The 26,215-nt window shown below is 41.0% G+C and overlaps 2 protein-coding genes across 13 annotated transcripts in view; one reads left to right on the plus strand and one right to left on the minus strand.

Moving 5' to 3' along the window:
- agtpbp1 (ATP/GTP binding carboxypeptidase 1) overlaps window positions 1-10,824 on the minus strand; it is a 52,407-nt gene extending 41,583 nt beyond the window's left edge. For 5 of the 6 annotated variants that reach the window (XR_013791198.1, XM_079515304.1, XM_079515303.1 and 2 more), the window contains exons 1-4: window positions 10,723-10,824; window positions 9,310-9,368; window positions 7,245-7,375; window positions 864-931 (exon numbers count right to left, since the gene is read on the minus strand). Coding sequence is in view for 5 of the 6 variants with exons in the window: in XM_079515304.1 (XP_079371430.1) it covers window positions 864-931; window positions 7,245-7,375; window positions 9,310-9,341 (231 nt within the window). In the remaining variant the exon portion in view is untranslated. Of the gene's footprint in view, window positions 1-863; window positions 932-3,482; window positions 3,858-7,244; window positions 7,376-9,309; window positions 9,369-10,722 lie in introns of those variants that run through there. The other variant, XM_079515305.1, reaches the window with a different exon arrangement.
- Window positions 10,825-11,616: 792 nt separating this feature from the next.
- On the plus strand, window positions 11,617-25,415 carry naa35 (N-alpha-acetyltransferase 35, NatC auxiliary subunit). 7 transcript variants are annotated; one of them, XM_079515311.1, is made up of 24 exons: window positions 11,617-11,635; window positions 11,918-11,961; window positions 13,076-13,204; window positions 13,349-13,382; window positions 13,599-13,713; window positions 14,907-14,981; window positions 15,109-15,276; window positions 15,579-15,645; window positions 15,902-15,945; window positions 16,056-16,106; window positions 16,263-16,346; window positions 16,635-16,749; window positions 17,027-17,205; window positions 17,515-17,574; window positions 17,793-17,899; window positions 18,262-18,328; window positions 19,083-19,181; window positions 19,394-19,572; window positions 21,835-21,983; window positions 22,399-22,466; window positions 22,589-22,729; window positions 22,904-23,026; window positions 24,298-24,378; window positions 24,723-25,415. In XM_079515311.1, exons 3-24 carry the CDS (start codon window positions 13,084-13,086, stop codon window positions 24,780-24,782), a joined length of 2,187 nt encoding a protein of 728 aa, XP_079371437.1. In that variant the 5' UTR covers window positions 11,617-11,635; window positions 11,918-11,961; window positions 13,076-13,083; the 3' UTR covers window positions 24,783-25,415. The 7 variants fall into 7 exon arrangements, with proteins under 7 accessions (XP_079371437.1, XP_079371440.1, XP_079371438.1 ...); XM_079515314.1 differs by lacking the exon at window positions 11,617-11,635 and adding an exon at window positions 11,722-11,739; XM_079515312.1 differs by lacking the exon at window positions 11,617-11,635 and adding an exon at window positions 11,741-11,759.
- Window positions 25,416-26,215: the final 800 nt, after the last annotated feature.

Raw genomic sequence — 26,215 nt, forward strand, 5'->3', positions numbered from 1 at the left:
ATTAAAACTGATGAACCATGTCTACAGTGCAGTCAGTAAATGACACATCCTAGAACAATGTGTGCCTAAGTAGTTTGTGATACACAGGTGTGTGTGCTTTTGCTGTCTGTATACACTACAGGTTAGAGCCAATTCAAGTATCATCGCTGTACTATAAAATCTCCTCGGTAATACTGTATGGTGTGGTTAGTGTACTGATAATACTGTTGACACTGTCACGTTACCAGTGTAATCTGTGATGACGCAACGGCACTGTGATTGTGTTTCTGCGTACGTTTTTTTGGCCTTAGCATAGGACATGAAACTGTGATGACACTGACTGTGAGTTTGTAATTATGCATAGTGCAGGCTATTGTATAGGGTGTGTATACTGTTGTATACTATTGTTCATTATTGATGGTGTTTTCTTTGTGCTTTGCTGTATCTTACAGTACTGATCCTACTCCTTATCTGTGCTGCCTACGCAGTTAAAAACAATAAGTAGCAACAAATTAAGGAAATAACTGCCTAAAACGATAGTTGTAGCCCTAATTACAGGCAGTCAAAATACCTTAAAAATTCATGTACAACGTGGTTTGAGTAAATGATGATTAATTCAAGTAAATTATTTACTTTTTAATTGTGTAGGGCTATGAAAAAAATAATATGATCCGCGAAGATAATAATTCCATTTGTGGAATGAACTTATCATTGTTCACACACCAGAGCTGAAAGGGTAGGCCAGCCCAGAGCTTCCAGTTCACACCAGAGCTGAAAGGGTAGGCCAGCCCATTGCTTTGCTGATTGAAATCAAAGCAAACGGTAGAGAAAAGGTTTGTGTAATGAGATGCCATCATATCAAGTTGAGCCAATGAGTGACTAACCTCCAGTGAAGACAGGATGACCTCCATGCCACTGGAACCTTTGGACATGACCTCCTTCCTGGTCTTTTCTAGAACACACACACACACACACACACACACACACACACACACACACACACACACACACACACACACACACACACACACACACACACACACACACACACACACACACACACACACACACACACACACACACACACACACACACACACACACACACACACACACACACACACACACACACACACACACACACACACACACACACACACACACACACACACACACACACACACACACACACGTTAAAACAACCAACTTCTTGTCAAAGGTTAGAGGTTTTTCTTGGAAGAGAAGCAAGCTGTCACAAAAATGTCAAAATGTTACATGGAGCACAGCATCCCAAAATGTTTGTAAACCAGAACCTTTTTCCCCCATGCAGGGCAGTGCAGTTGGCACTGAATGTCAGTCTTGCTATTCTCTGCTTACAGAAACTGTGATATCCATCTTCTTCATACAAAGGTTAAGACTAAGACTTGAGAGGTCATTTCCATTCACTTTGAGCCTCTACATCATCTGCCGCCGTGCGCGCGCACGCACGCACGCACACACGCACGCACGCACGCACGCACGCACGCACGCACGCGCACACACACACGTCCTGTCATTTCCCCCACAAACCTTTCCAAATGAGCTTTTAAACCAATAGCTAATGTTACAAAGAGGCTAAACATGAAAAACGTGTCCTGTTCCTTATACCCAACTGCTCATTTGGGCTGATGGCTGGCATTTAAAGAAAGGTCATGCAGTCAAAACCAGGAGGGTTGCAACCAAGCCCCCAGTAAGGCTATCCAACGTTGAAGCTGCCACTACCTAGTGGCGAAAAGTGGAACTGCAGCACTTTCAGGGAGGTGGACGGACGTTCATGAGTCATGACGTCATGTGCGTCAGCCCAGGAGGTCCGGGCTAGGCTAGGCTAAACTTCCGCTCCCTCGAGCCATTGAGTTATAATTGTACTTCCGGCGCCACTGAGCAACTTCTATTGAAATTAATAGCTGGGGGGCGGGGCTAACGCTCCGGTTCGGTCTCTTGGTTGCAACCTGCCTATTAGATTATGACAAACCTTGTGTACATTTTACATTTTGGCCTGAAGGTGGTGCTACAGGAAAGGTCATGGGGTTGCCAAAATCTGTAGAACCCTGTAAAAAGGCAATGTGAAGGCCGCCTCTGTAGGCATAGATGTAGGCATGTCACACCTCAGCATATCATGGCCCAGCCTGATTTGTTTTGCCTGGTGCAGATCTCACAGGTGGCTGTGGAGAGCGTGCCAGTGTGATGGATGGAGACCTAAACTGAACATGGGGGTGTAAATGGAGTATGGGCATGGCCATGGAGGGAGTCAAGCGTGCGAGCTTCATTGATTTATGATGCAATATGTTAAGCTGGGCTGCACCCTGCTGTTTGACTACAAACGCATTCAATGAGCATGTGTTGGCTCAAACATAGATCATTGGAAACACGACATAACATATGTGTGCACACATGCACTTCCAGTCACACACATTCGACACATGCATGTGCTGAATGTGTACATCTATGTGTGCATGCAGTACACGCACGCATGCTCGCACGCACGCACGCTCGCACGCACGCACGCACGCTCGCACGCACGCACGCACGCACTTATGCTTATTACACACAGACTCATCACTGAGTGGCTGGGAGAGTTGTGACCTCTGAAGACATTTCTGTCATGCCAGACTTTTTAAAGCTCTTGAAAACAAAATGACATTGCAACACTAATCCTCGAAGCCCAAAACAAGATCCCTAAGAATCCTCGAAGCCCAAAACAAGATCCCTAAGAATCCTCGAAGGCCAAAACAAGATCCCTAGGCATTGCAGAAATACTGCATGAGGGCAGTCTCCTGTACTGCCTGCCACTTATTACATTTACAAGAAAAGTTAATGTTTAGAGTCTAACAGTAGAATAGGTTACCATCCATGAACTACAAATTGAAGTAGCCAGGTAAAGAAGACACCTAAGGCAAACAATACTATTAATACTTAATACTAAGGACAAAGAAATATATTTGTATTTTAATTGAATGGAAATACACACACTGCTGCAACAGGTACCAATATTCAGTCCAAAACTATTAGTAAATGAGGCACTGGCCCGGTGTCAACTGGTGACCCCTTTCCTAAGTGTAAAATGTTAGATTGTTCCAAACAGAGTTAATGAATGTAGTAAGCAGCACAGATGTGAATTGTGAAATACAGTTTCGTGCCCCAGGAAAATTAAACATTTTAAAATATTTGCAACATACACACCTGATTTTGTATTATACATGTCAATAGTGAAAGCAGATCTACTAGGTCATTGTGATTGTGATTTTGTAAATCTGCTATTTTCACTCAATGTTTGCCTATTTTCACCAAATGTTCCCTTATTATTTCATCCTCAGAATCAGAAACCTTGAGTACATGTGGTTACATTTCCTGGCAAGTTCAATGAGCACACCTCAAGAAATTAAAATAATTGAAGTCTTATATAAACAATGCATGTTTTAATTAGAGCGACAACAAGGTTGTATAATAAGTAGGAATTGTTTTTACCTGGTGAGTCGGGGCAGACCACAGATTTACTGCGTCTCTTCATGTAGCTGTACTCCATCTCACAACAACAAAGGCAACAAACCTCTCGAGGGACAGGCAGAAAATGTCTAAATCCTTTTGAGTTCCCAGGTTCACTGCCTACAAGAGCTTGATGCTCTACAGTGTCTACACAATGAAGCCAACAGAAGAACTTCAAGAATAGTGCATATGGCACCTGTATAAGATGGGAAGATAGATGCAAACCAAGCCCCTCAACTGTCCACAAGTAACAGAACAAACACTTTGAAATGAGAGGGCTATGAATGCTGCCATAAACACCTCCTTCCAAATGCTACGGCAACGGCAATTTGACCACTCGGCCACTCCTATAGAAACAAGACAACTGTTTAGGTTACCTCTTGACTCCTCCTCCTACCTCTTCCTCCTCCTCCTTTCCTGCTAATCAGTATTGGAGAGAGAGGAGAGCGAACGACTGACTGCATTCTCGAGCAGACACATAAATATTAACTGACAATAATTCAGACAGGCACCAATGTCACGCAACTGCAGGCATCGTCTGCATTAGCCAGCACTTGGGACTCCACTGGCCTCTTTCCTTCTATAATACGGTACTCTGTTCTCCAACACCCTCAGTGTCTGAACACGAGACTCATGCAGGCACAGAGTGTGATTACTATGAACCAGGTCACAGCCCAGAGCTGCCGGGACAACTGGCCAAGCAGGAGAAACAGTAATATCATCATTCAGTGGGTGAGAGACACACATCAATCGTGATGGATTAAGTGCATTGCTGTGTGGCACACAGAGAGAAAGACACATCCACACAAAACTGTCCTGATCCTCCATCTTATTTTAAAGTGAGAATGATAGCCTGCCCTAGGGGACTCCACTGTCCCGTTGGCTAAAAATGGAATAATACGTCAGAGAGACTTGACGCAACATGAGCCAAGATTGAGTTCACTAGTCCATCTACTGTACAGCCAGTAAATTCCAGCCAGTACATTCCATCTACTGTATAGCCGATCATCAAGATGCATTAAAATCAACACTAAGATTATGTTCGCATATCATCCTCTTTCTTCAGTGTCCAATGTCAATCATGATGCCAAGTGACACCTGAAAGACTTTCAAACGGGCTGTGACACTGACATACTATACGTTTGTACTGCCAAAATGTAAACAGAAATAATTCAAAAGTGTGTGAACAACAATGGAATGATTTAATTCCATTGTCCCATTCTTGCACTCAGGTTAAGTTCACTATAAAAAGCAAGATTACGTTACCACATAGAGCAAGTAACTAAATCCATGTCACATCTAACGATAAAATGCACAGAATCTCCATGTGTGTCTGTGTGCCACGTGCATATCTCAATAAGCGGCCAACCGATGAACTTCAAACTTGGGGTTTGTATCATCCGAGGACCGAGTGCAGAGCCAAAAGTCGGTCGGATCAGTGGTTGTCCAGAAATACCTAAAAATCCACAAACCACTGTATCTAACAAACAGAAGTTCAGACAAGACCTACACGTTCCATAAAAATATTTTTTTTTCTTTTCATTTTTTGAAGCGGATATAAAATACACAATTTGAATGTGTGTCTATTACACATGTACAAATGTCAGTGTCAAAAAAACATGCTACTATGCCATGGAAACAACAACACATGTTTTGCCGTGAATGCATGCTGACAGTAGGGTAAATGGTACAGTAAATGGTGCACTTATAGTGCCTTTATCCAAAGCGCTTTACAGAGATTGTGCATTACATTCACCCATTCACACACCGATGCCGGAGAAAACCATGCAAGGCACCAACCTGCACATCGGGAGCAATTAGGGGTTCAGAGTCTTGCTCAAGGACACTTGGACACTAACTCTGGGGGAGCCCGGGTTCGAACTGGGATCCTTGCGCTTCCCATCCGGTCACTCTACCCCTGCGTCATTGCCACTCAGTGGAGGACAAAGTTCTGTAGTGGTTTGTTTTCTCTGGGAGGACTTTATATCACATGGCTATTGGATGCTGAGTAATGAACTGTGACCAGATTAGTAACTTTAATGATGGCCGGGAGGGGGTTTCTGCACAGGTGTGTGGATTCACGTCAGAGATGACAGAGCAACATTGTTAATAATGGAGGGAGGTCAAATCTGATACTCATTGGAGCTCTAAATGCAAATGATGTGGCCTATTACAGTACAGTGCAGCTCAATGGGTAAAGCATGTAAAGTACAATATGAACTCATACTAAACAAGGTGCTTTGGTTCAAGTTGTGTCTGTCTGTGTGGTCTGGAATGTAGGAATCGACCCTTCAAATGCATAATGGTAATGCCCACTGATCCCTAATTGCACCCACCTTCAAGAGGTGATGCACTTACGGGCAAGAAGACTGTAGACTGTTTCATTTATCATTTCTACCTGGCTGGCACAAATTTGTGTGCACTGCACATGCACTGCATATGTGCATACGTTTGTGCTTCCTTTTCTTTGAGTGTCATTTGCTACCCATAAAAATATGCTTACTGGCATGTGTATGCAGATGGAATTGTGCGTGTGTGTGTGTGTGTGTGTGTGTGTGTGTGTGTGTGTGTGTGTGTGTGTGTGTGTGTGTGTGTGTGTGTGTGTGTGTGTGCGTGCGCGTGCGCGTGCGTGTTCACAGAATGTGTAAAGGATAATTATAGCCTTGTGAAACAAATTAATCAACTGTCGGATCCCTATAATGACACTGTCAGCACCACTGCCCTAAATATGTTGTTGTTAGTTGGAATAAACACAGAAGCACCCAGGAGGAAGTGAACTAAGAAAGTAGAGGAGCCAAACCGAGTTCCTGTTTCTACACAAAAGAAGGAGATAAAAACCAAGTAGGAAAATCAGTATTTTATTTCCCACCGAATGGGTTCCTAGATTGAATTCCCTATGACGAGAAGGCCTGTCTGTGAACTTTGTGAAGGAGGGGAGACAAGAAAAGCAAGCAGATGATCAAGACGAAGAAGAAGTGTGGAAAGAGGCAGAGAGAGCAGAAAATGGGTGCGAGGGTAAAAGAAGAAGGGAGCCTGAGAATGGGGGTGGGGTTATACGTATTTGGGTGATGGGGTTAGTGGGTTTCAGGTCATATATTATGCACCCAATGCACAATAAAATCCTGTGTGTTAATTTAGATCTGAGAGATTTGCACACTCTCCGAGTTACAAATGGATAAATGAACACTGGAGATTTTTACTGTGGACTGAAAACTGAAAGAGAGAGAGAGAAAGTGTGTGTGTGTGGGGGGTGATTAGGTTACACTGACCTCTCCTCTGCAGCTGAAATGTTTCCAGTACTTACAGTACTATATGGTGCTATCCTGGGACAACCAGCCTAATCATGAAACCAGAGCACTCTGATCCTCGTAAATTATCTCATCATTACTCAAAACCAATGGAATGTAGATAGTAGAAGTTGGCCCGTTAGGTCCACCCTGAGCCCTCCTCTTGCCTGTGGGGCACCTATGTTTTCCTTCCCACTAACAACGATGTATACACCTTCTGAATGCCGCTGCTGACAGATTCAGTAGCACAGCTCGGAATCTGTACTTGAGATTCAAAACCACAGCAGTCCATTTCACTTTTTGGATGATTATGCTAGTCATACCGCGCCACTTTATAAACCAACTAACAGTGTCAATAGTCAAAATAAGTCAAATAACAGTGACAGCAATTTAATAAAGATAGGCATTTGACATGTATGTGTGTGTGGTGTTGTGGATGAGTGTGTACATTTCTCACCCTGTGTCTGTATGAGATGTAAGATCTTTGCAGTGAGCTGTCGAGCGATCTCAGCATCCGTCATCATGGCCTCACCGCTCATCCTCTCCAACTGAGCCAGCAACATCAGTACCCTCGAGTTACTGGGAACACTGGAATCACAGTGAACAACATTGTTAACGCGTGTGCGTGTGTGTGTGTGTGACTGTGTGTGCGCACGCACGCTTAAGTTGTTACATAATATAATTCATTTTCTTAATGTTCATTTTGTTTGTTAATTCATATTAAGTCACATTTAGTCTCAATTTAAAAGAGCATTTAACAAAATTGATCTATTCTAAACTAAACCAATTCTAAACTGATGCTGCAACATTAAATGTCTACATGCCAAAACATGTGGACAACATTATGTCTATTGTCTAAACATGAAATTGTCATGTTTCCACTCCATAGCTATAAAAAGCACATGTGAAGAAGCAGGGTTAGAGGGTCAGTTGTTGGCATAGCAACAATTGCCAAGGGAGACCGAATCAAAACTAAGATTCTGCCAGGCTGAGTCTGTATGTCCATATAAAGACAGAGACGTTATAGGCAGAAAATAAAGCAAACCCCCTGAGATAAATATGGAAGAAACAAAAAGTGAGAGAGATGTCATGGGTGAGACAAGAACAAAAGTCATTCACAAGCATGCAAAACCCCAAAATGGACTGAATCAAGGACATAATATGTCCTTGATTCAGTCCATTTTGAGGACTGAAATGTTTCACCATATTATGGTGAAACATTTAGCAAGCATGTTGCCAGTGAAAACTAAGGTCATTTGGCTTATGGTAATAATATGGCTTGTCAATGTAAGTTATCATAGCAAATCAAATGGGTGGTCATATAGCATGCCTTAACCTCTTACTTTAAGTAAGATTATATCAGACATCAGATATAGGGTACAATACCAGATTGAATGAGACTTTAACCAATCTGTATAATAGAGTATGTTATTACAATAATAACAAGCACATCTGCAGTAGTTGACATGTAGCCCTGCCTGAAGCTCACAACCAATTAAAACTGGTTTATGGCCAGTGACGTAATTGACGTAATGAAATCAATAAATCCCTTATGGCCACTGACGTAATTGACGTAATCGATTGATTCCCAATAATCGGGAGCTTATTGTCGCAAAATTTAGCATTTTTTAGCTAATTTGGCTAACGGCCGATGTAATCTTCCTAAAACCGGCCGAAAATCCGCGTGTGCACGGTCGATCGCGCACGCGCGTGATCGCGCATGCATCGCTGCGTAAAATGCGATGTTTTGGGCTTGATTAGAGCTTAATTTGACTTAGTTATGAAAATTACGATGATAGCTTAGCATTCCGGACATCTTTCATTGTGGCACACTAGCAAAGCTACTGCCGGATATTTTGATCCTAACCGGATGTGGTCATCGTTCACTCGCTCCTTTTGGTCAGAATCGGCAAAATGGTGACGTTACCGCCACCATCAGGACTGATTGTCCCAATACTATGGTCTTGCCCCGTCAGAATGAGATATAGTGTGTATATCGCGGATTTTTCTATTGGCATTAAAAAGACAAATTAAACATTTGAAAAATGCTGGCTGAAGAATCAATCCACTGTTAATTAGGCTTGGCCACAAGAGGGTTAATATCACCAATAATATGACCCCTGGCCATGCAGGGATTCCCTCTTCAATGAGCGGTAGATGTTTGGTCTCCCATGCAGGAGACAAAATCCCAGGCGTTACAGTTGCAATTACCTCTCTCCATTGGGAGAGGATATACAGTACACCTTACAGATTGTAGCTTTAATAATAGGATGCATGTAAACAGAGACAGTCAGTGAACTGAATATCTTGCACAACTCACAGCTACAGTTTTTACCCAGCCAGAATGTACCTAGAATGACACTTATCAGTAATGTGCTGCTATACTGGGTTGACCCTTCTCCCTTTCACACAAAAACCCTGTGTGTGTGTGTGTGTGTGTGTGTGTGTGTGTGTGTGTGTGTGTGTGTGTGTGTGTGTGTGTGTGTGTGTGTGTCTCTTATTTAGAAAACAAAGCTACTAACCCTTTCTCTGTAGTCATTTTGGGCTTATTCATTTTGACCACGTATACTTTTCATATCATCTGCAAGAGGAGAAGAGTACAAGAGCAAGATGCCAGAAGTTAGAACCGCCCCCTATATTCGACTAGTAAGTAAACACAACCTTCCAGGGAAAAACTAAACAAAAACAAAGCAGCTACATGGACTCATACAGTATATCGATTGCAAGAGAGACATGTACTGTAACCGTTGTGGGTTTAAGATAACAGCACAGCAGTAAGGGTGAAAACACAGGATAGGTACAGGTAAGAGTAGTGAGATAAGAATAATAGACAGACATAATAATAATACCGGTAATAATAATAATCTGACTATCATCAGTGAATAAATTATGTAAAAACTTAAAAAGACAAACATGTTGTGACATTGCACATAATACACAATCTAGAAACAAGAACTATGAAAGGTAATTAAGAAGATACCGTCAAGACAAGGAAGAGCATGACAAGCTTTCTAAGCACCTAAGTAAATAAATAACTACTACCAAACATTTGTTCTGTGTGTGTGTGTGTGTGTGTGTGTGTGTGTGTGTGTGTGTGTGTGTGTGTGTGTGTGTGTGTGTGTGTGTGTGTGTGTGTGTGGTTTCTAAAAGGAGTAATTCGACCTGAGTCATAAATTAGTTATTAGTGTTTATTACAATGCCATCAAACATTTAATGGGGTGACACGAGAACTGCTATTACTTCAAGCGACATTTTATCAAGGGGAAAATGGTTACAACCACACAGTGTGTAAGTACACGATCACATTCATTTTAGGTTAGACAGTGACACACACAGGCGCATGGATGATTTGAGATCAGATGAGTCATAATCTTAAACAGCTGTACACTTGCTAGCTAGCTAGCACCAAACAAGTCCTGGTCTATATGGTTTACTGTACAGCCCTGAACCATTATGAACTAGCACACATAAAACGTCAATCTTAATTTATCCATTTATAACTCTGAGTACACTCCCAGAGTTAAATGAAACAGCCCCCTCTACCAGTGCCACCCAACTTGACCCAAGTTATCTTGTGAATGAATGATTCTAGATTGGATGTTAAATTGCCATCTCTCAAGTTGTGCAGAGAAAGGGCCTGTCTGTCTATTCTGTCAGTACAGTATCAGACTACCAGGACCACTGTGTCAGACCCCAGTAGTCTAACTCTAATGTTACATTCAGTAAGGATATGCAATAGCATGCATGCATGACATTTAACACATACCTAGTGATAGCCTCTGCTGCAGCTGCACCTGCTCAGCTGTTAGCCTGCGCTAGCTAGCTATTGTGCTAACGGTAACATCCATGTACAAATACAGAACAGTCAGGTTATGTTTGCTAGGACAACATGTCAGTGAGATACTTAGACAATGGGGGGGGGGGGGGTTACGAACCTGTGTCAAACAGAATTGCAGTCCCATTTCAGGCGGACCAAGACCAATTCAATTCTCTCTACAAAACGGTCAGGGATGTTGTCTGGAACGCCCCGATGTTATGTTATGATACGATATATGAAGACTGAGGCCGACTCACTTTGCAGTTTGCAGATCTGGTGTTTAGCGGATACGGAAACAGATTGAATGGGTGCATGTAAGTGTGTGTGGAAATGACCAGACAACGTAGGCGGGCTCTAGACCGGACCTGAGCGGGGAGCCGTAAATAGAAACCAGACTTTTCGCCTGGTGACGCGAGGTTACTACAAACAGCATATATATATAAACCGTCGGTGACAACACAGCCAGCGCACTGACAGGTGACAGCAGCGCTCCGCCTTGTCATAATCCAACAATAACGAAATATCATAATATGTATAGGCCTATACTACTAATGTTGTTTATTATTTACGTATTTATTTATTAAATTTGTGAATGAATCAAATCATGAATTATCTGATCTAATCTAATCATTTATAGTATGACTGCCTGGGCTCATAAATACTTCAATCAATCAATCAATCAAAAACAGCCCACTGGGCTGTTTTTTGTATTTATGTATGCAGAACCAGGGTACATTTCAAATGAAAGCACAACTCAATACAAAAACTGTTACTGTGGACGACACACTGGTAAAGCATTACAGTTGTTTACAATAGGGTCCACCATTTTCAATTCATCAGAACATTAGAGACGTACAATACGCTGTCCTGTCCCAGGCCACCACATAGCGGCAGCCCATATCGGTCTAGTATGCACATAGACCGTTATGGCCCGGGCTAGACATGATCAGAGTACAAATGGCTCTGGACATGATGGGCATTGGGCTGGCTGGAAACCAGAGATTGCTCAGTTGTCCCGAGTTGTTCTGGGGGTAAATTCATGGTCGCCTAGATATGACGAAAGAGCGCCTGCTAAAGGCCAACAACATTTTAGTTAGTCTGTTTTAAGTACGAACTGTACTGTTGCTGCTGCTGCGTTAAGTATAAAAATAAAATGTACTTATTATCAAATGAAAATAAAATAATCTCATAGAATGACATCGTATTCGGGACTTCTGGACTGTTCTGTAGTTTACGGTCGTGTTTTGAAGAAATACATGTCCCAGGATTATTTCGCGTGATGACGTTTAATTTGTGCACTTTCGTCTCTCTAGCATTCGAAGAGTTCTGTATTAGCTGAATGGAAAAGATTAGCAAGGTATGTCATTGTTTAATATTGGCAATGCAACGTTTTATTACCGACACCTTTGTTTGGGATTTAGCGTTGATTTCTAGGATACAATTATTGGTCAAATTGATGCTATTTAGGTTTTGTTTGCAAGAAATGTTGAATGTGCTTAATATTAGCTTGTTAGCATACGATATTATTTTTATTATTAGTAAATGTATGTATTACACTACTGGCCAAAGTGTTTGACAAATAATGTTTTGAGTCCTCACTCCTCATTCATCTCGAAATCATCTTTTCATGAAATTCCAGACTTAAAACTTTATAGCTTTATACAATGAATACTTTGACAAGGTTATTTTATACCTGTTACAGTAGTTTGTGTTTTATTTTAAAAATATATACCCGGGTATTCATTTCATACTAATTAATAATTACCTACCGTGTATCTGGAAAAAAGAAAACTGACAAAGAAGCAGTTTTACTTCTTATAACCTGGCTGTCATCTAGCTGGACTCTAGATATGGTCTCAAGCTAACAGTTAGTGGTTGGAGGACAAGTTTGTCTTCTTCATCATCAGTGTGTCTGTTTGGGTCTTGTTTGCTTAGCATGACAGGACTTCCATTGCATTCAGGCTTGTGATTAGCACCTTGTTAGGTTATAATTTAAGATTCCTAATTAGCTTTACAGAACACAAGCAGTGTTGGCCTTACCGCTGATTTATACTTGTATGCCTGAAAATAGCAGATCTACAAGCTCACATGTGAGCTTGTAGATTGGCCATTGTATACCAATCCTGTCCTGTACCTGTAAGACCTTTCGAGAAGCGTCTACTACTTGTATGGGTTTTGGGATGGGGAGATTCTATAGGGCAGGACCTCACAAAAAGAGCCTTTGACTTGACACATTTTTTAATTTGTGTTGATATGGATCATTGTGCAGATTGTTTTCTTCATTATTTCGGTACAAAGTGCTGCATTTCCCACATCTGTCCTAGTGCAGAATGATCATAGATATGATCCATTTTGGCAATGAGATCTCAGATCCAGATCTATAATTTGTGAGGCAAAAGATCAAAGCACTCTTGATATTCTGGTACACTTTTTGATATTTTCAAAACTCCGTTCTACCTGATTTTCTTCAGCTGCAGCTATGGTGATGAAGTCGTCGGTTGAGGATGATGATGCTGGCTGGGGACTTGGCATCCCTGAGAAGATGAAGAATAATGCCAACTGGGTTGATGTCACACGTGATTTCAAGGGGTCATGTAAAGGTACTCCCTCTGTCCTTTTCCTGTGCATGCTGACATACACACACACACACACACACACACACACACCCTGCCTGACAAATTGTACAAATTGCACAATTTTGGAAAGCAAGTTTGACTTGTTCTTTTTTTTTTAATTGAATGCAGAGCTGAACCTTGGCGAGTTGCTTCATGACAAACTGTGAGTATATGATTTTGATTATGATTATGATTTTATGGGAAACCTTGATGGGGCGCATTGGAAGCGGATGCAGAAACTGCATTATTAGTCAGCTTCCCATGCAATGCTACCCAAACAGCATGTTATATCTATAACATAAAATGTTCAAATATGAAAATAAAACGTTCTGCCCGTCAGTGACGATATATCATCTGAGTCTCCATTCTGGTATGCTAGGTTTGGCCTGTTTGAGGCCATGTCGGCCATCGAGATGATGGATCCTAAGATGGATGCTGGAATGATCGGGAATCAGGTCAACAGGAAGGTTCTGAACTTTGAACAGGCAGTCAGGGTATGGTACCACTATAACCTATCTATCTACTAGTACCGGTATATCGTATAAAGCAGTTGTTCTCAAAGTGGGGTCTGGGATCCCCAGTGGTCCTTGAGAAGTTACAGGTCTGTGCCAGAAATAAAAATCATATCAAACTGGGGGTCCTTGAATTTAAAATGTTTGAGAGTCCACTGGTATAAAGCACTGTTATAAATCAAGACAAACGGTTTAATCTTCTGATTGACAGCCATGCATTTTTAAAGTTGTTGGACGGATGCCCAGTGACAAGACTGTTGGTGTAGCAGATAACGCCTTCAACACCTTCTTCAGTGAAACTGGAGGGGGAAAGCCCCATTACCCCACCGGGGTAGTTTCATGCACTGCAGTGCAGGGTCATAAAACATACTTGACATGCGATAAGGTCAACTTTGAGTGATCTGGTGGCTCAACCAGCTTAACATAATATACGTCGTAAGCTTTTGGCAAGTGTCATTTTACAGTAATGGGGTATTTTCCTTTGGAAAAAGTGTTCATCCGAGTGTAATTGAAAACATAATGTGCAGCCATGTAAGGGCAAAGTCCTTGATTCCATTCGCGCCTCATAATCTGTGGTGCATGTAATCCCTGCTCTCTGCCCTCACTCTTCCTGTCTCTTCTCTAAAACAAAAGCAATGTAAATAAACGTAAGGAAACGCAAGATAGATGTTACAAATTGTACTGTAGCTTGAAATTGAATTGCATTTGGTAGATTATTTAACTGTAGTGTATAGTTTGTGGCTGGTGTGTTATGGATTGTGTTCTCTGGGATATGTCAAAATAGTTGATAAAAGCTTTTTTCAACCAAGTTTGGGGTTTTATTTATTTATTTACACATTATTTATGCAGTGAAGTGTTATTGTGGCAGACTCCGCCAGAGTCTTATTACATATTATTCAACATACAAATAATAATACAAGTAAAGTAATACAAGTTCTAGTGCAATATGCTAATTATAAGTACTTATTACTATAAAGTAATTAATGAAATATCACATTCAAAACAATAGAAAAATAAATGTCAAACATACTGTATGACAATATATACCGTTCAGGAAAGTACAAGTCGGTATGTTGACGTTTACATGCATACAATATAGCTTAACCTATAAATATCCATGGTATCATAACATACATCTTTTCTCCATCATCCACCTCTCTCTGTCACTGGTTTAGGATGGCGCCATCAGAGTGAGGGACCTGAGTTTACCTGACCTGATAGGGATCATAGACACCTGTTTCTGCTGCTTGGTATGATTCACTTGCCATTAATGACAAAGTGAAAATGAGTTGATATGTGTGAAAATAAAACAAAATCGAGGAGTTGTTAATGTGTGTGTGTGTGTGTGTGTGTGTGTGTGTGTGTGTGTGCGTGCAGATCACATGGTTGGAGGGCCACTCTCTGGCCCAGACTGTATTCACCTGTCTGTACATCCACAACCCAGACTTAATAGAGGACCCAGCTCTTAAAGCCTTTGCCCTGGGAATACTCAAAGTTTGTGACATAGCTCGTGAGAAAGTCAACAAGGCTGCTGTGTTTGAAGAGGTAAGCAGATTGTACAAATCTTACATTCAGTGTGATGACGTTTTCCTGGGTCTGGAATTTTTTATTATGGACTTTTAATTTTTTGTATAAATAAATAAAGCGTATATAGATTTTGCTGTCTGCAAATGTGCAGTCACTCAGAACAGAAGCGTGATTAAGATGGATGGATGCATGCTTGTAAATCAGCTATTTTCTTTCTGCGTGCAACATTGAAGTCTAAATTAAGCATGCATAAGCCATCACAGACCAAAAATATGTCAGTATTTACTTTGACCAACCTGTTGCTGTATGCGCTTCTACAGGAAGATTTCCAGGCCATGACCTATGGCTTCAAGATGGCCAATAATGTTACAGACCTGCGGGTTACAGGTAAAGAATCATTATGGTCTGGTGATCCATTTCCACATTCAGTGGAAACGTAGAAATTAACTGAATATACTTAATTAGTAATTGAAGTGTGTGTGTGTGTGTGTGTGTGTGTGTGTGTGTGTGTGTGTGTGTGTGTGTGTGTGTGTGTGTGTGTGTGTGTGTGTGTGTGTGTGTGTGTGTGTGTGTGTGTGTGTGTGTGTGTGTGTGTGTGTGTGTGTGTGTGTGTGTGTGTGTGTGTGTCCCCGTGTCCTACAAGGTATGCTGAAAGATGTGGAGGATGAGTTACAGAGGCGGGTTAAGGTAGATGGTTCTTTGTACATTTTGGCTCTGCATTTGCTCATTTGCTCCCATCCTGCTGAAACTAATTCTGCTTGAACCCTGATTATGACTTTTTTTGAACACCCCCTCAGAGCACACGCAGTCGACAGGGTGAGCAGCGAGACCCGGAGGTGGAGATGGAGGTAAGTCTGACTCTTGACTACTGCAGTGTTTTACTGTCCAATGTGTAACCAGCACAAGACCAGCACAGAATATTTCAACACATGCATGTATGCACATAATACTTGTTAAACCCTTCAGCCTTCAATATAGATTGTTTTATTATTTTTCCCTCACAGCACCAGCAATGTTTGGCACTTTTCAACAGAATCAAGTTCACACGCCTTTTATTGACTGCACTGATCTCCTTTACAAAGAAAGAGGTAATACACAGTCCTATGCAGTAACAATAAAAAAAAATCATACTGCATTGACATTTTTGATGGATCTACAGTGCACTGGGTAGACGTAATAAGCTTAGACTAAACATAAACTAAACTAATTTACTCTGAAAGATGCATTTTAAATAATTGTAAAGGATCAAAATGTATTAATGTAAATAAGCTCTTTTAAATAATTTTTAGTTTTATCCCTTTGAAATACAATTACATGTTCATGTACATATGCATTTTTGTCAATGAAACGTCAATCAATCAAACCCTCTTTATCAGACCAGCTCAGTGGGTGAGGCCCAGAAGCTGATGGCTCAAGCAGCTGATCTCCTGCCATCCATCCACTCTAGTATCCAATATGGTATCCAATCACAGAATGATACCACTAAAGGAGGTAAACACACATATACAGTGTAAAATCTGCTCTGACAGTGTACAAATGTAACCATTATATTATATGATGATACAATACGGTATTATGAAATATGAACATAATGTATACATACATACTGTGTATATACAGTCTGTTCATATTCCATTACATTGTACAGTGTATATAATATGATACTACTGACACATGGCAATGTGGCCCATTGTGAGCCTGTAGATCAGCTATTGTATGTTGGGTTTTTTTCTTCGCCTCCTCCTCATTTCTGGATGTTTTTTTACAGATCACCCTATCATGATGGGCTTTGAACCCCTGGTCAATCAGAGACTGCTGCCCCCTACCTTCCCCCGCTACGCCAAGATCATCAAAAGAGAGGACATGGTGGTGTACTTCAGCAAGCTCATAGAACGTATCAAGACGGTCTGTGATGTTATCAATACCACCAACCTTCATGGCATACTGGTAAGGGATTAAACACCCAAACCATTTATACCGGGGTCCCCAACATGTCTTGGTCCCCTCCTTTCCTTTCTCAAACTAATTTAATTGTAATGCGTAGCTCTAAATGGACCCTCATGGTCTAGATTGGAATCTTAACACTGATTTCATTTTGGACTGCAAGCTAGTAACTGTGTTTAGTGTTCTCACATGGAATGATGACAATATAAAAAATTGCTCTCCCCTGATGTTTATTTATAACTGATTGAACTAAATTCTGAAGTTGATAATCAAGACCAAACAGATTACAATAATTAGTGTGAACATTTCTAGGACTTCTTTTGTGAATTCAGTGAGCAGTCTCCCTGTGTCCTCTCCCGATCTCTACTACAGGTAAGCTAACGGCAATCAACACTTGGGTCAGTGGATTTTCTCATTCTATCTTTATAACAACATTGTGAAAAAGAATACCTCTGTTGATGATTTATTTTAGCCCAATAAGCGGGGGGGGGGGGGGGGGGGACATTTAGAACATCTTGTGTAATTTTTCACACACTTGAAAAATTACACAAGATGTTCTAAATGTTTTTTGTTTTTTTCTGTCGCCTCAGACAACATTCCTGATCGATAATAAGAAAGTGTTCGGGACTCACCTGATGCAGGACATGATCAAAGATGCTCTCAGATACTTTGTCAGCCCACCTGTCCTTTCATCCAAGTAAGTCTGGAGCCTTTAGATAATTCAGTAATTTAGGTTTTGTAAATGTATTTTATATATATATAATGTATATGTGATGTTTTATGCTTGCATGACACTGGTTGAATCTGCAGGCTAGCGCTTGATTATTTATTGTGTGTGTGTGTGTGTGTGTGTGTGTGTGTGTGTGTGTGTGTGTGTGTGTGTGTGTGTGTGTGTGTGTGTGTGTGTGTGTGTGTGTGTGTGTGTGTGTGTGTGTGTGTGTGTGTGTGTGTGTGTGTGTGTGTGTGTGTGTGTGTGTGTGTGTGTGTGTGTGTGTGTGTGTGTGTGTGTGTGTGTGTGTGTGTGTGTGTGTGTGTGTGTGTGTTCGTGTTCTCATCCAGGTGCTGTCTTTTCAACAACCATCAAGCCAAGGACTACATAGACTCATTTGTCACACACTGCTCCAGGGTATGTCGTAGTTTGACTATGTCGGGTTTGCCATTGAAGCTGTTGTAAAGCTATCATCACTATTTCTTAAAGCTACACTATGTAACACTACTGTATGTAATAGTGAACAAAAGGTTATTTTGACCAATATGCATGTTAGAGTGTGTTAATCCAATATACCTAACGCAAATGCGGTGGGTGAAGTTTTTCTCTGCTATTCTATTGATAAATTTAGATCCTATTGTCAGGGTCTGACCTAGCCTGATTATCAGACTGTAGCTTTCTTGAAGCTTCAGTCTGACATTGTCTCCTGTCTGAGCGATTTCAAGGGGGAGGGGATTAGAATTTCCCTCAACCCTCTGTGTGTTGCGCTGCGTGATGACGCTGAAAACGGGACTCGGCGCTGATTGGTTGTTCGTTAGACCCACCCCCCCACCACCGATTCTCATTGGATAATACATTTTTGTACCGAAGAAATTATAGGTTCACAGCGCAACACCAGACCAAGAGATGCAGTCCACTCAGAGAGTGGGCGGGGTCTTTGGGCTGGATCCAGGCTAGGTCTGACCACTACTGATGGACAAGTGGTATTCTCTGACGGTCAAACTTCAACGTGTTTCTAAAAATGTCTTCCCTGAGCAAGCAGGTGTGCTCTATTAGCTCAGTGGTAAAACAGGGAACCTGGGCTTGAATCTCAAGTAGGACATGAAAGTTAACAGAGTATGGCTTTAAATTGTGTGTGTTGGATGTGGATGTGTGTCATTTCCCCTTACAGCCGTTCTGTAGTCTGATACAGATCCACGGTCACAACCGAGCCAGGCAGAGAGACAAACTAGGACACATCCTGGAAGAGTTTGCTACACTGCAGGATGAGGTTTGCCCTCTCACTTTCCTCTGTCATTATTACTGTTTTGTTTGTTCATTCCTTTGTTCTTGCCTGCAGCAATGCAACGCAGGGTAAAGTATCAGAATCACTCCTGTCTGTGTGTCTGTGGGCCTGTGAACACATTTTCTTGAAACCTGAGAAAGTATCAGTAGGCTGCCTTCTTGCCATTCTTCCTTATGTTGTCGTCTGTGTCCCTACAGGCAGAAAAGGTGGATGCGGCGCTGCATAGTCTGCTGATGAAGCTGGAGCCTCAAAGACAACACCTAGCTTGTCTGGGCACCTGGATCCTCTACCACAACCTAAGGATTATGATCCAGTACTTGCTGAGTGGCTTTGAACTGGAACTTTACAGCATGCACGAGTACTACTACATCTACTGGTAAGAGCACTCGCACTACATACACACACAAGTGCACAATTATGGAATAATCTCTATTGCACTGAACTAGAGCTCTGTGTCATGCACAATGAGCAGCGCTCCCTCCAGTGGTGAGAATGGAGGAGCAATCTCCTATGCACACACACTCACAAACACACACTCAAATTGGTTTCAGACCACAAATCTGATTTAGATAGTAGACAGATGCTATTGTTTACTACTACTCATCTTACCCCTAGACATACTAGTTGTAACAACCTGGGGCCCGTTCCACGAAACTTGGATTAGAGATTAAGCTGGGATTTAACAGATATCCTGGTTTAATATATCCTGGATCAGCGATTAACCGGTTTCATGAAAGCTGGTTAATCTTGCCAGATTAATTTAACCAGTTAACCTGGATATGTTGAGGCTTGATTCGGTTTCATGAAAGTGATGCTACATTAGTTACCATGGAAACTAATGCTTTGGATTTAGCCTGCTCCGGACCAGGCTAACAGCCAGGTTTAACCTAATCCTGATGTCTTTACTGTTCATTAAGCAGTCAAACTGATCACAAACCAATGATGTTTTCCACACTTATTCAATTATTATAGGTTTATGTTGCCTTATTTTTATCGGTCTGCATTAAAGGACTAATTTAAGCACTATATAAAATCAAAAAAACAAAATATATAGGCTGCACAACATCATGACAGCTTGTGAGCTTGTAGATCAACTGCTTTTGGTGAATGTTCCCCAGAATAGGTTTGCTGTCGTGCAAGTGCACGGTTAAGAAGAATTATTATATTATATTATATATTATATATTATATTATATTATATTATATTATATTATATTATATTATATATATATATTTTTTTTTTGTAAAAGTGAAAACCACTAAATATTACCATTACTCATTGGTAACATATTACCATTGTAACGTTTCACCCACTATTGAACATTGACCCACTATTGACCCACAGTTCACCAGTCTGGCCCCTGTCTGGACAACAACCCCCTTCCCCAAAGGTAGCTCCCTCAGAGGAGGGAGTTATGGCCAAATATCACAATGCGACAATATCATTATGCTTACAATATTAAGAATTCTGTTTTAAGTTAATAGTAGTGGTAAAATGTAAACTATATTTTTGGGGTAGTTAATCATTCAGTCTATCCACTGTTGAGAGTATGTTCTCTCTTTAATGACAGCAGCAGTATTTATTTTAGAGGCTTAAATCCTTGTATCAGTAAGTCTTGAATAGATTAGTAATGATACTGAGATATACAGAAGGGGGCAGTAATGCAACTATTAATGATGCAAACTGCCATAATACCCCATGAAGAAGAAGGATCAGTAAATCTGTGTTCCACCGAATGGGTCTAGAAACAAAAAGCCAGGCTCTGCATTCAGCCAGGCTTTATGATCCTGGCTCGATAAATCCGCCCATTCTAAGCCTCGCTTGGCTTTAGTGGAACAGAATAAACCAGGCTGTAAAGACCAGGATTTAAATAGCCTGGTTTTGGCCTAAATCCTGGATTAGTCAATCCAAGTTTCGTGGAACAGGCCCCTGGTATCCTAGTCTCTGATGCACTACACTGTTGTTACTTGAGCAAGCAGAGCGTGCAATCACTGCGATCGGCTGGGTATGTATCAGTGTTTCCACACCTAAGCATTGTTCTTGATGACGTAACTAAAGTACGTTTCAAAATTGGTATTAGGTCAATAGTGGGTATGTATCGGCTGGGTATGTATGTATGTTGGTGTCCTCCACCGGCCAATAGGGGGCCACCATTCTTGGAGACGTAACTAATGTGTGTTTCAAAGAAAGGGTGTGAAACATTTAGAACAGCAATTGTAGTAGACATTGGTTAATAGCATTGCACCATGAACGCATCTCATGGCGCGGCTCTTGCGCACAATTAAGCCATACATGGCCTACTTCTGTGCAAAGCGCAAGTTGGCAGCTCGACAGAGTGCATTTTTGAGTGTCGCTAGCCCCTCCTATATACAGGTTTAATGTTTGTTTTTAGTTCAATGTTTGTTTTTAAAAAGCCATTGACATGGACAGAAATTAATATTTGTTTTGTCCCTAACACAAACATTAAATCCCATTAACAATAAAGAGAATTTAATGTTTGTTTTGTCACAGTTTTTTTTACATCATCATTACATCACCTAATCTGTGATATGAGCACCCCTCGCTTCACATTTTTTTTAGTTCTCTGCACTCTATTTTTGTGATTATTGACCTGTTTGTGTGCGTTGTGTGTGTGCAGGTACCTGTCAGAGTTCCTCTATGCCTGGCTGATGTCCACTCTGAGCAGAGCGGACTCGTCTCAGATGGCAGAGGAAAGGATACTGGAGGAGCAGCAGAAAGGACGCAGCAGCAAGAAAACCAAGAAGAAGAAGAAAGGTACAGGTACAGGTACTTATGTGTATGTCCACTGGGAGGTGCTGCTGTGAAGAGAAACATGTGTTCTAGCAATGCCATTTTTGTGCAGGCGAACCTGGAAGTCATTTCCACCATGATTTCCCACTGTAGATTTACAGTGGATTTCCCACTGTAGATTTACAGTAGTTTTCTGTTATTTATTTTCTATTGTTTTTATAAAAAATCACACCCGTGTGAAGTGAGGGGCGCTTTGTGTTGCCACAAATTTATGTCATATTTGGTGGACATTTGACCTAATTTCTCCTTTCATTGTCAATGGCAAATGTGAATTTGAGACGTGTGGGGACAAAAGCTGTATATAGGGGCTAGCGCCCCTCACAAATAAGGTTAAACTTTATGGAATTCATAATCGCATTAATGTTATGTCTGTGTTATGTTTTATCGACAGCACGCCCTCTCAGTAAGGAGATCACCATGAGCCAAGCTTACCAGAACATGTGCGCTGGCATGTACAAGGTATACTAGAACCACATACATACACATGGAATACGTACACAATGGACATGGCTATACTTTGAATCTGCATCAGGTGTCCCTTTTCAGACCATGTGTGTCTGTCTCTCTGTCCCTCTCTACAGACCATGGTAGCGCTGGACATGGATGGGAAGGTGCGTAAGCCGCAGTTTGAGCTGGACAGTGAGCAGGTTCGCTATGAGCACCGCTTCGCCCCCTTCAACAGTGTGGTTACTCCCCCGCCTGTACACTATGTCCAGTTCAAGGTAGGGCTTTTGTCTGTAATCCCTCAACTTCTAGGCGCTTCTAGTGCACTACACCTGTATCATCTACAGACTCATCTTATCTTTTTTTTCCCCTGCATAATTTGTATTGTTATTGGTTATTGTGGTAAAACTGTACCTCTGGTGGTGAACTTTCTTTTTCTGTTATTTTTCCAGGAAATGTCCGATCTGAAGAAGTACAATCCTCCGCCAGGCTCGGCTGACCTATACCTTGCAGCCAGCAAGCACTTTCAGCAGGCCAAGCTCATCCTAGAAAATGTGCCGATTCCAGACCCAGAGGTCAGGGAATATGACTAGTTGAACAAAAAGTAGTTAAAATTGAGGTTACCAAACTACATTATCAACATCAATGCCAAAAGCATTACAAGCCCATAATCCTAATCTCATTTGTACAATATTTTATTCTGTGCCATTTTAATGAGCAAGGTTCATTTATGACTACATAAATTGTAGTAGACATTGGTTAATAGCATTGCTCCATGAACGCATCTCTTGCGCACAATTAAGCCATACAGTTGGGTGCCACTGATATTGTCCCTTATCATTTGACCCATTTAGGCCTGACCTCAAAAATTTTAAAAATCCTTCTAAATCCTGAAAAAATCCTTCTAAATTTTCACGATTTTTCAAAAATAGCAGACCTACAAGCTCGTAGCGCGCCACTCGGTGGCGCGCTATGAGCTTGTAGATCTGCTATTTTTCAATAGCTAAATTATAACAATGTTTAAAACACCAAATGGGGTTCCCGCCCAAAATGGGTTAACTGTCCTTTTGCGCAGATCACGCAAACCTCAGCAAAAAGAAAAGGACAATATCGATGGCCTCCAACTGTACATGGCCTACTTCTGTGCAAAGCGCAAGTTGGCAGCTCGACAATGCATTTTTGAGTGTCGCTAGCCCCTCCTATATACAGGTTTAATGTTTGTTTTAGTTCAATGTTTGTTTTTAAAACGCCATTGACAATGGACAGAAATTAATATTTGTTTTGTCCCTAACACAAACATTAAATCCCATTAACAATAAAGATAATTTAATGTTTGTATGATCCACTATAATATGGAAAAAGATGCAACACCATTGTTGTCTACACACTTTGGGCCCGATTCACTAAGCTGTTTACACCCATATTTTGGGTGTAAAGGAATTTTCCAAACTTCCCACGTTTGTACTTCAGTATTATTCAGTATTATTTCATTGCTGTACAGTATGTCATTAGAATGCCTTATTCTAGACTACCAACGTGGGAAGTCAATTCCTTCACCCCCAAAATATGAGCTTTAATACAGCTTAGTGATATTTTTTAATGAAAGTATAATATATTTTATACATATATTTTGCAGGGCCACTGTTTTGCCCTGATTATGTCTTCACCACATAGAAAATGTAAATGTCTCACTGAATGGCTCATTAGATGCCAGTATGTTGTACCAACCCTCACATGTTTTATGGTGCAAAACATAAATACCTGTACCTGCTCTGTGCCATAATACTATGTAGATTGTAGAGTATAGAGTAAGAAAGTCCGTATTAACTTTGATGGTTGTTTACAGGTCAACCGCATCCTAAAGGTGGCCAAGCCCAACATCATTGTGACGAAGCTATTGGCTGGAGGACACAAGAGAGAGACCAAGGTAATGCACCTTACACATGTACTTTAATTAAAGCTCTACTGCAGTTACCAGGTAGTAGTTGTCTGCAGTATTGATTCATTATCTATAATTGTAGTAATGTGAACAATACAAAGGCAAATGGTTTTAAATTCTGAATTTGCTTTGAAAAACTTGATAACCCTTTTTAACATGGTTAAGGAATATTTTTTCACCTCTTATTTAAAAGCTAGTCATTATATACTTTTGCCAGGTGAATAAAATTTTGGATTACTGCAGTTAATGAAAATGCCAATGGTATGTAAGTTGACATGATGTAACATTTGTGTACACCTCAAGCCTAGAAATGCTCTTACTTCTGTCATCAGGTGCTCCCAGAGTTCGACTTCTCGGCTCACAAATATTTTCCTGTGGTCAAGATTATATGATTCAGAAGTGCACTGGCAAACCAGCATTCATGATTAACCCTACCCTCACCCACATGTGTGATATTCCTGACCCTATCCTTGTCTGAACAAGTGCGTCTACCCGACAAGAAACAGTTGAAGATGTTGCTTTTTTGACTGAAGAGAATGAAACCACAGCCAAGAATCAGACAAACCTAACTGACTGTATCTACATACATCTGTGCAAACATGCCTGTGTGGTGGTGGTGGTGGGGGGGGGGGGACTTATGTGCATCAGAGGGTTGGACTTGGACAAGTGTGAAAAGAAGATCCCTGAGATATATTACCGAGGAATATGTTGAAAGCTCTGTCCACAGACACTTGCCATGATTTAAAGAAGAATAGCTCTGTGATCCATTTGAAGCTTTTTCGTGACCCTCTGCTAAAAAAAGCATACACATCTCTTGAATGTTGGTTTGCATTCATCTTGTCTGTAGACCAGTCGGTGGACAAAGTAAGATGTTACGTGAACATTGTATTGTTTTCAACTGATCTCAGTTACGTGATCTCAGTTATGTGCATGCACCTGACCAAGGGCCATGGATGTGTATGGATGTCGGTATTAAAGACTGAAAAACAGCCCCTCTTGGACTGAATAAATCAACTTGTCTCGCTCTCGGTTGTGGTGTTAACATGTTTTGTTGTTTTGTCACACTCAAAAGGAAAGACTAGAGCCAGACTAGAGCCATCAGCCTTCTTCCTAACATGTATCACAGCAATACTAGCATTATTTTTTGCATAGTGCTGTACCTGTCATGCCTAGTATACAGCTTAAAGTGCTAAAACTAGGACAAATGTAAATATGAGGGGCTCGATATACTTGGTTTGCTCCTTTATTCCCTGTTTCTATCATGTATGCCGTATCTGTAATTTATCAATATAAGGACTTACTCCTGCGTTTATTTCAGGCAAAAGGTCTGTAAAATCACTGAAGTAACTGGTGGTATTCTTAGGTTTCCCTGGAGTTTCTTTTTACCATTGCTAACCTGAGTTAGCAACTATTTCATGGGATAATGGATGTGCAGGGAGATAGATTAGCCATTGTATCAATTGAAAATGATACTATGATGAAATGTTCATTACTTTGAATGGGCAAGGCTCATTGGCCTAAAGCCATAGCCTAAATTCAGATAACCTTGTGACCATGCCCTAAGCACCCTATCTCAAATAATGTAAGCATCCACATGACGTGTTTGTAGTTGGTGTGGTGAAGAGGTGCATTTATTAAGGGACATCCACAATCATATTATACAACCATTTTTCAAATAGCATTTCTTTGTCCAGTTTTCTTTTCCTTTTTTTTAGACGGGAACAAAAAATAATAAAATAAAGCATATGGGAGAGATGGATGATGTGTACAGAAATGTTACAATACAATACTCATAGGAAGAGAGTATTTGAAGCTGTGAGCAGTA

This window comes from Electrona antarctica (assembly GCF_951216825.1).
Source record: "Electrona antarctica genome assembly, chromosome: 12".
Classification (NCBI taxonomy): Eukaryota; Metazoa; Chordata; class Actinopteri; order Myctophiformes; family Myctophidae; genus Electrona; species Electrona antarctica.

Bases quoted from the DNA above. Each gene is read 5' to 3' on its own strand.
- naa35 (XM_079515311.1), top strand. From the start codon at position 13,084: ATGGTGATGAAGTCGTCGGTTGAGGATGATGATGCTGGCTGGGGACTT. The intron at 16,347-16,634 runs GTAATACACAGT...CCTCTTTATCAG, and splicing joins TCTCCTTTACAAAGAAAGAG to ACCAGCTCAGTGGGTGAGGC. The intron at 17,900-18,261 runs GTAAGTCTGGAG...GTTCTCATCCAG, and splicing joins CCACCTGTCCTTTCATCCAA to GTGCTGTCTTTTCAACAACC.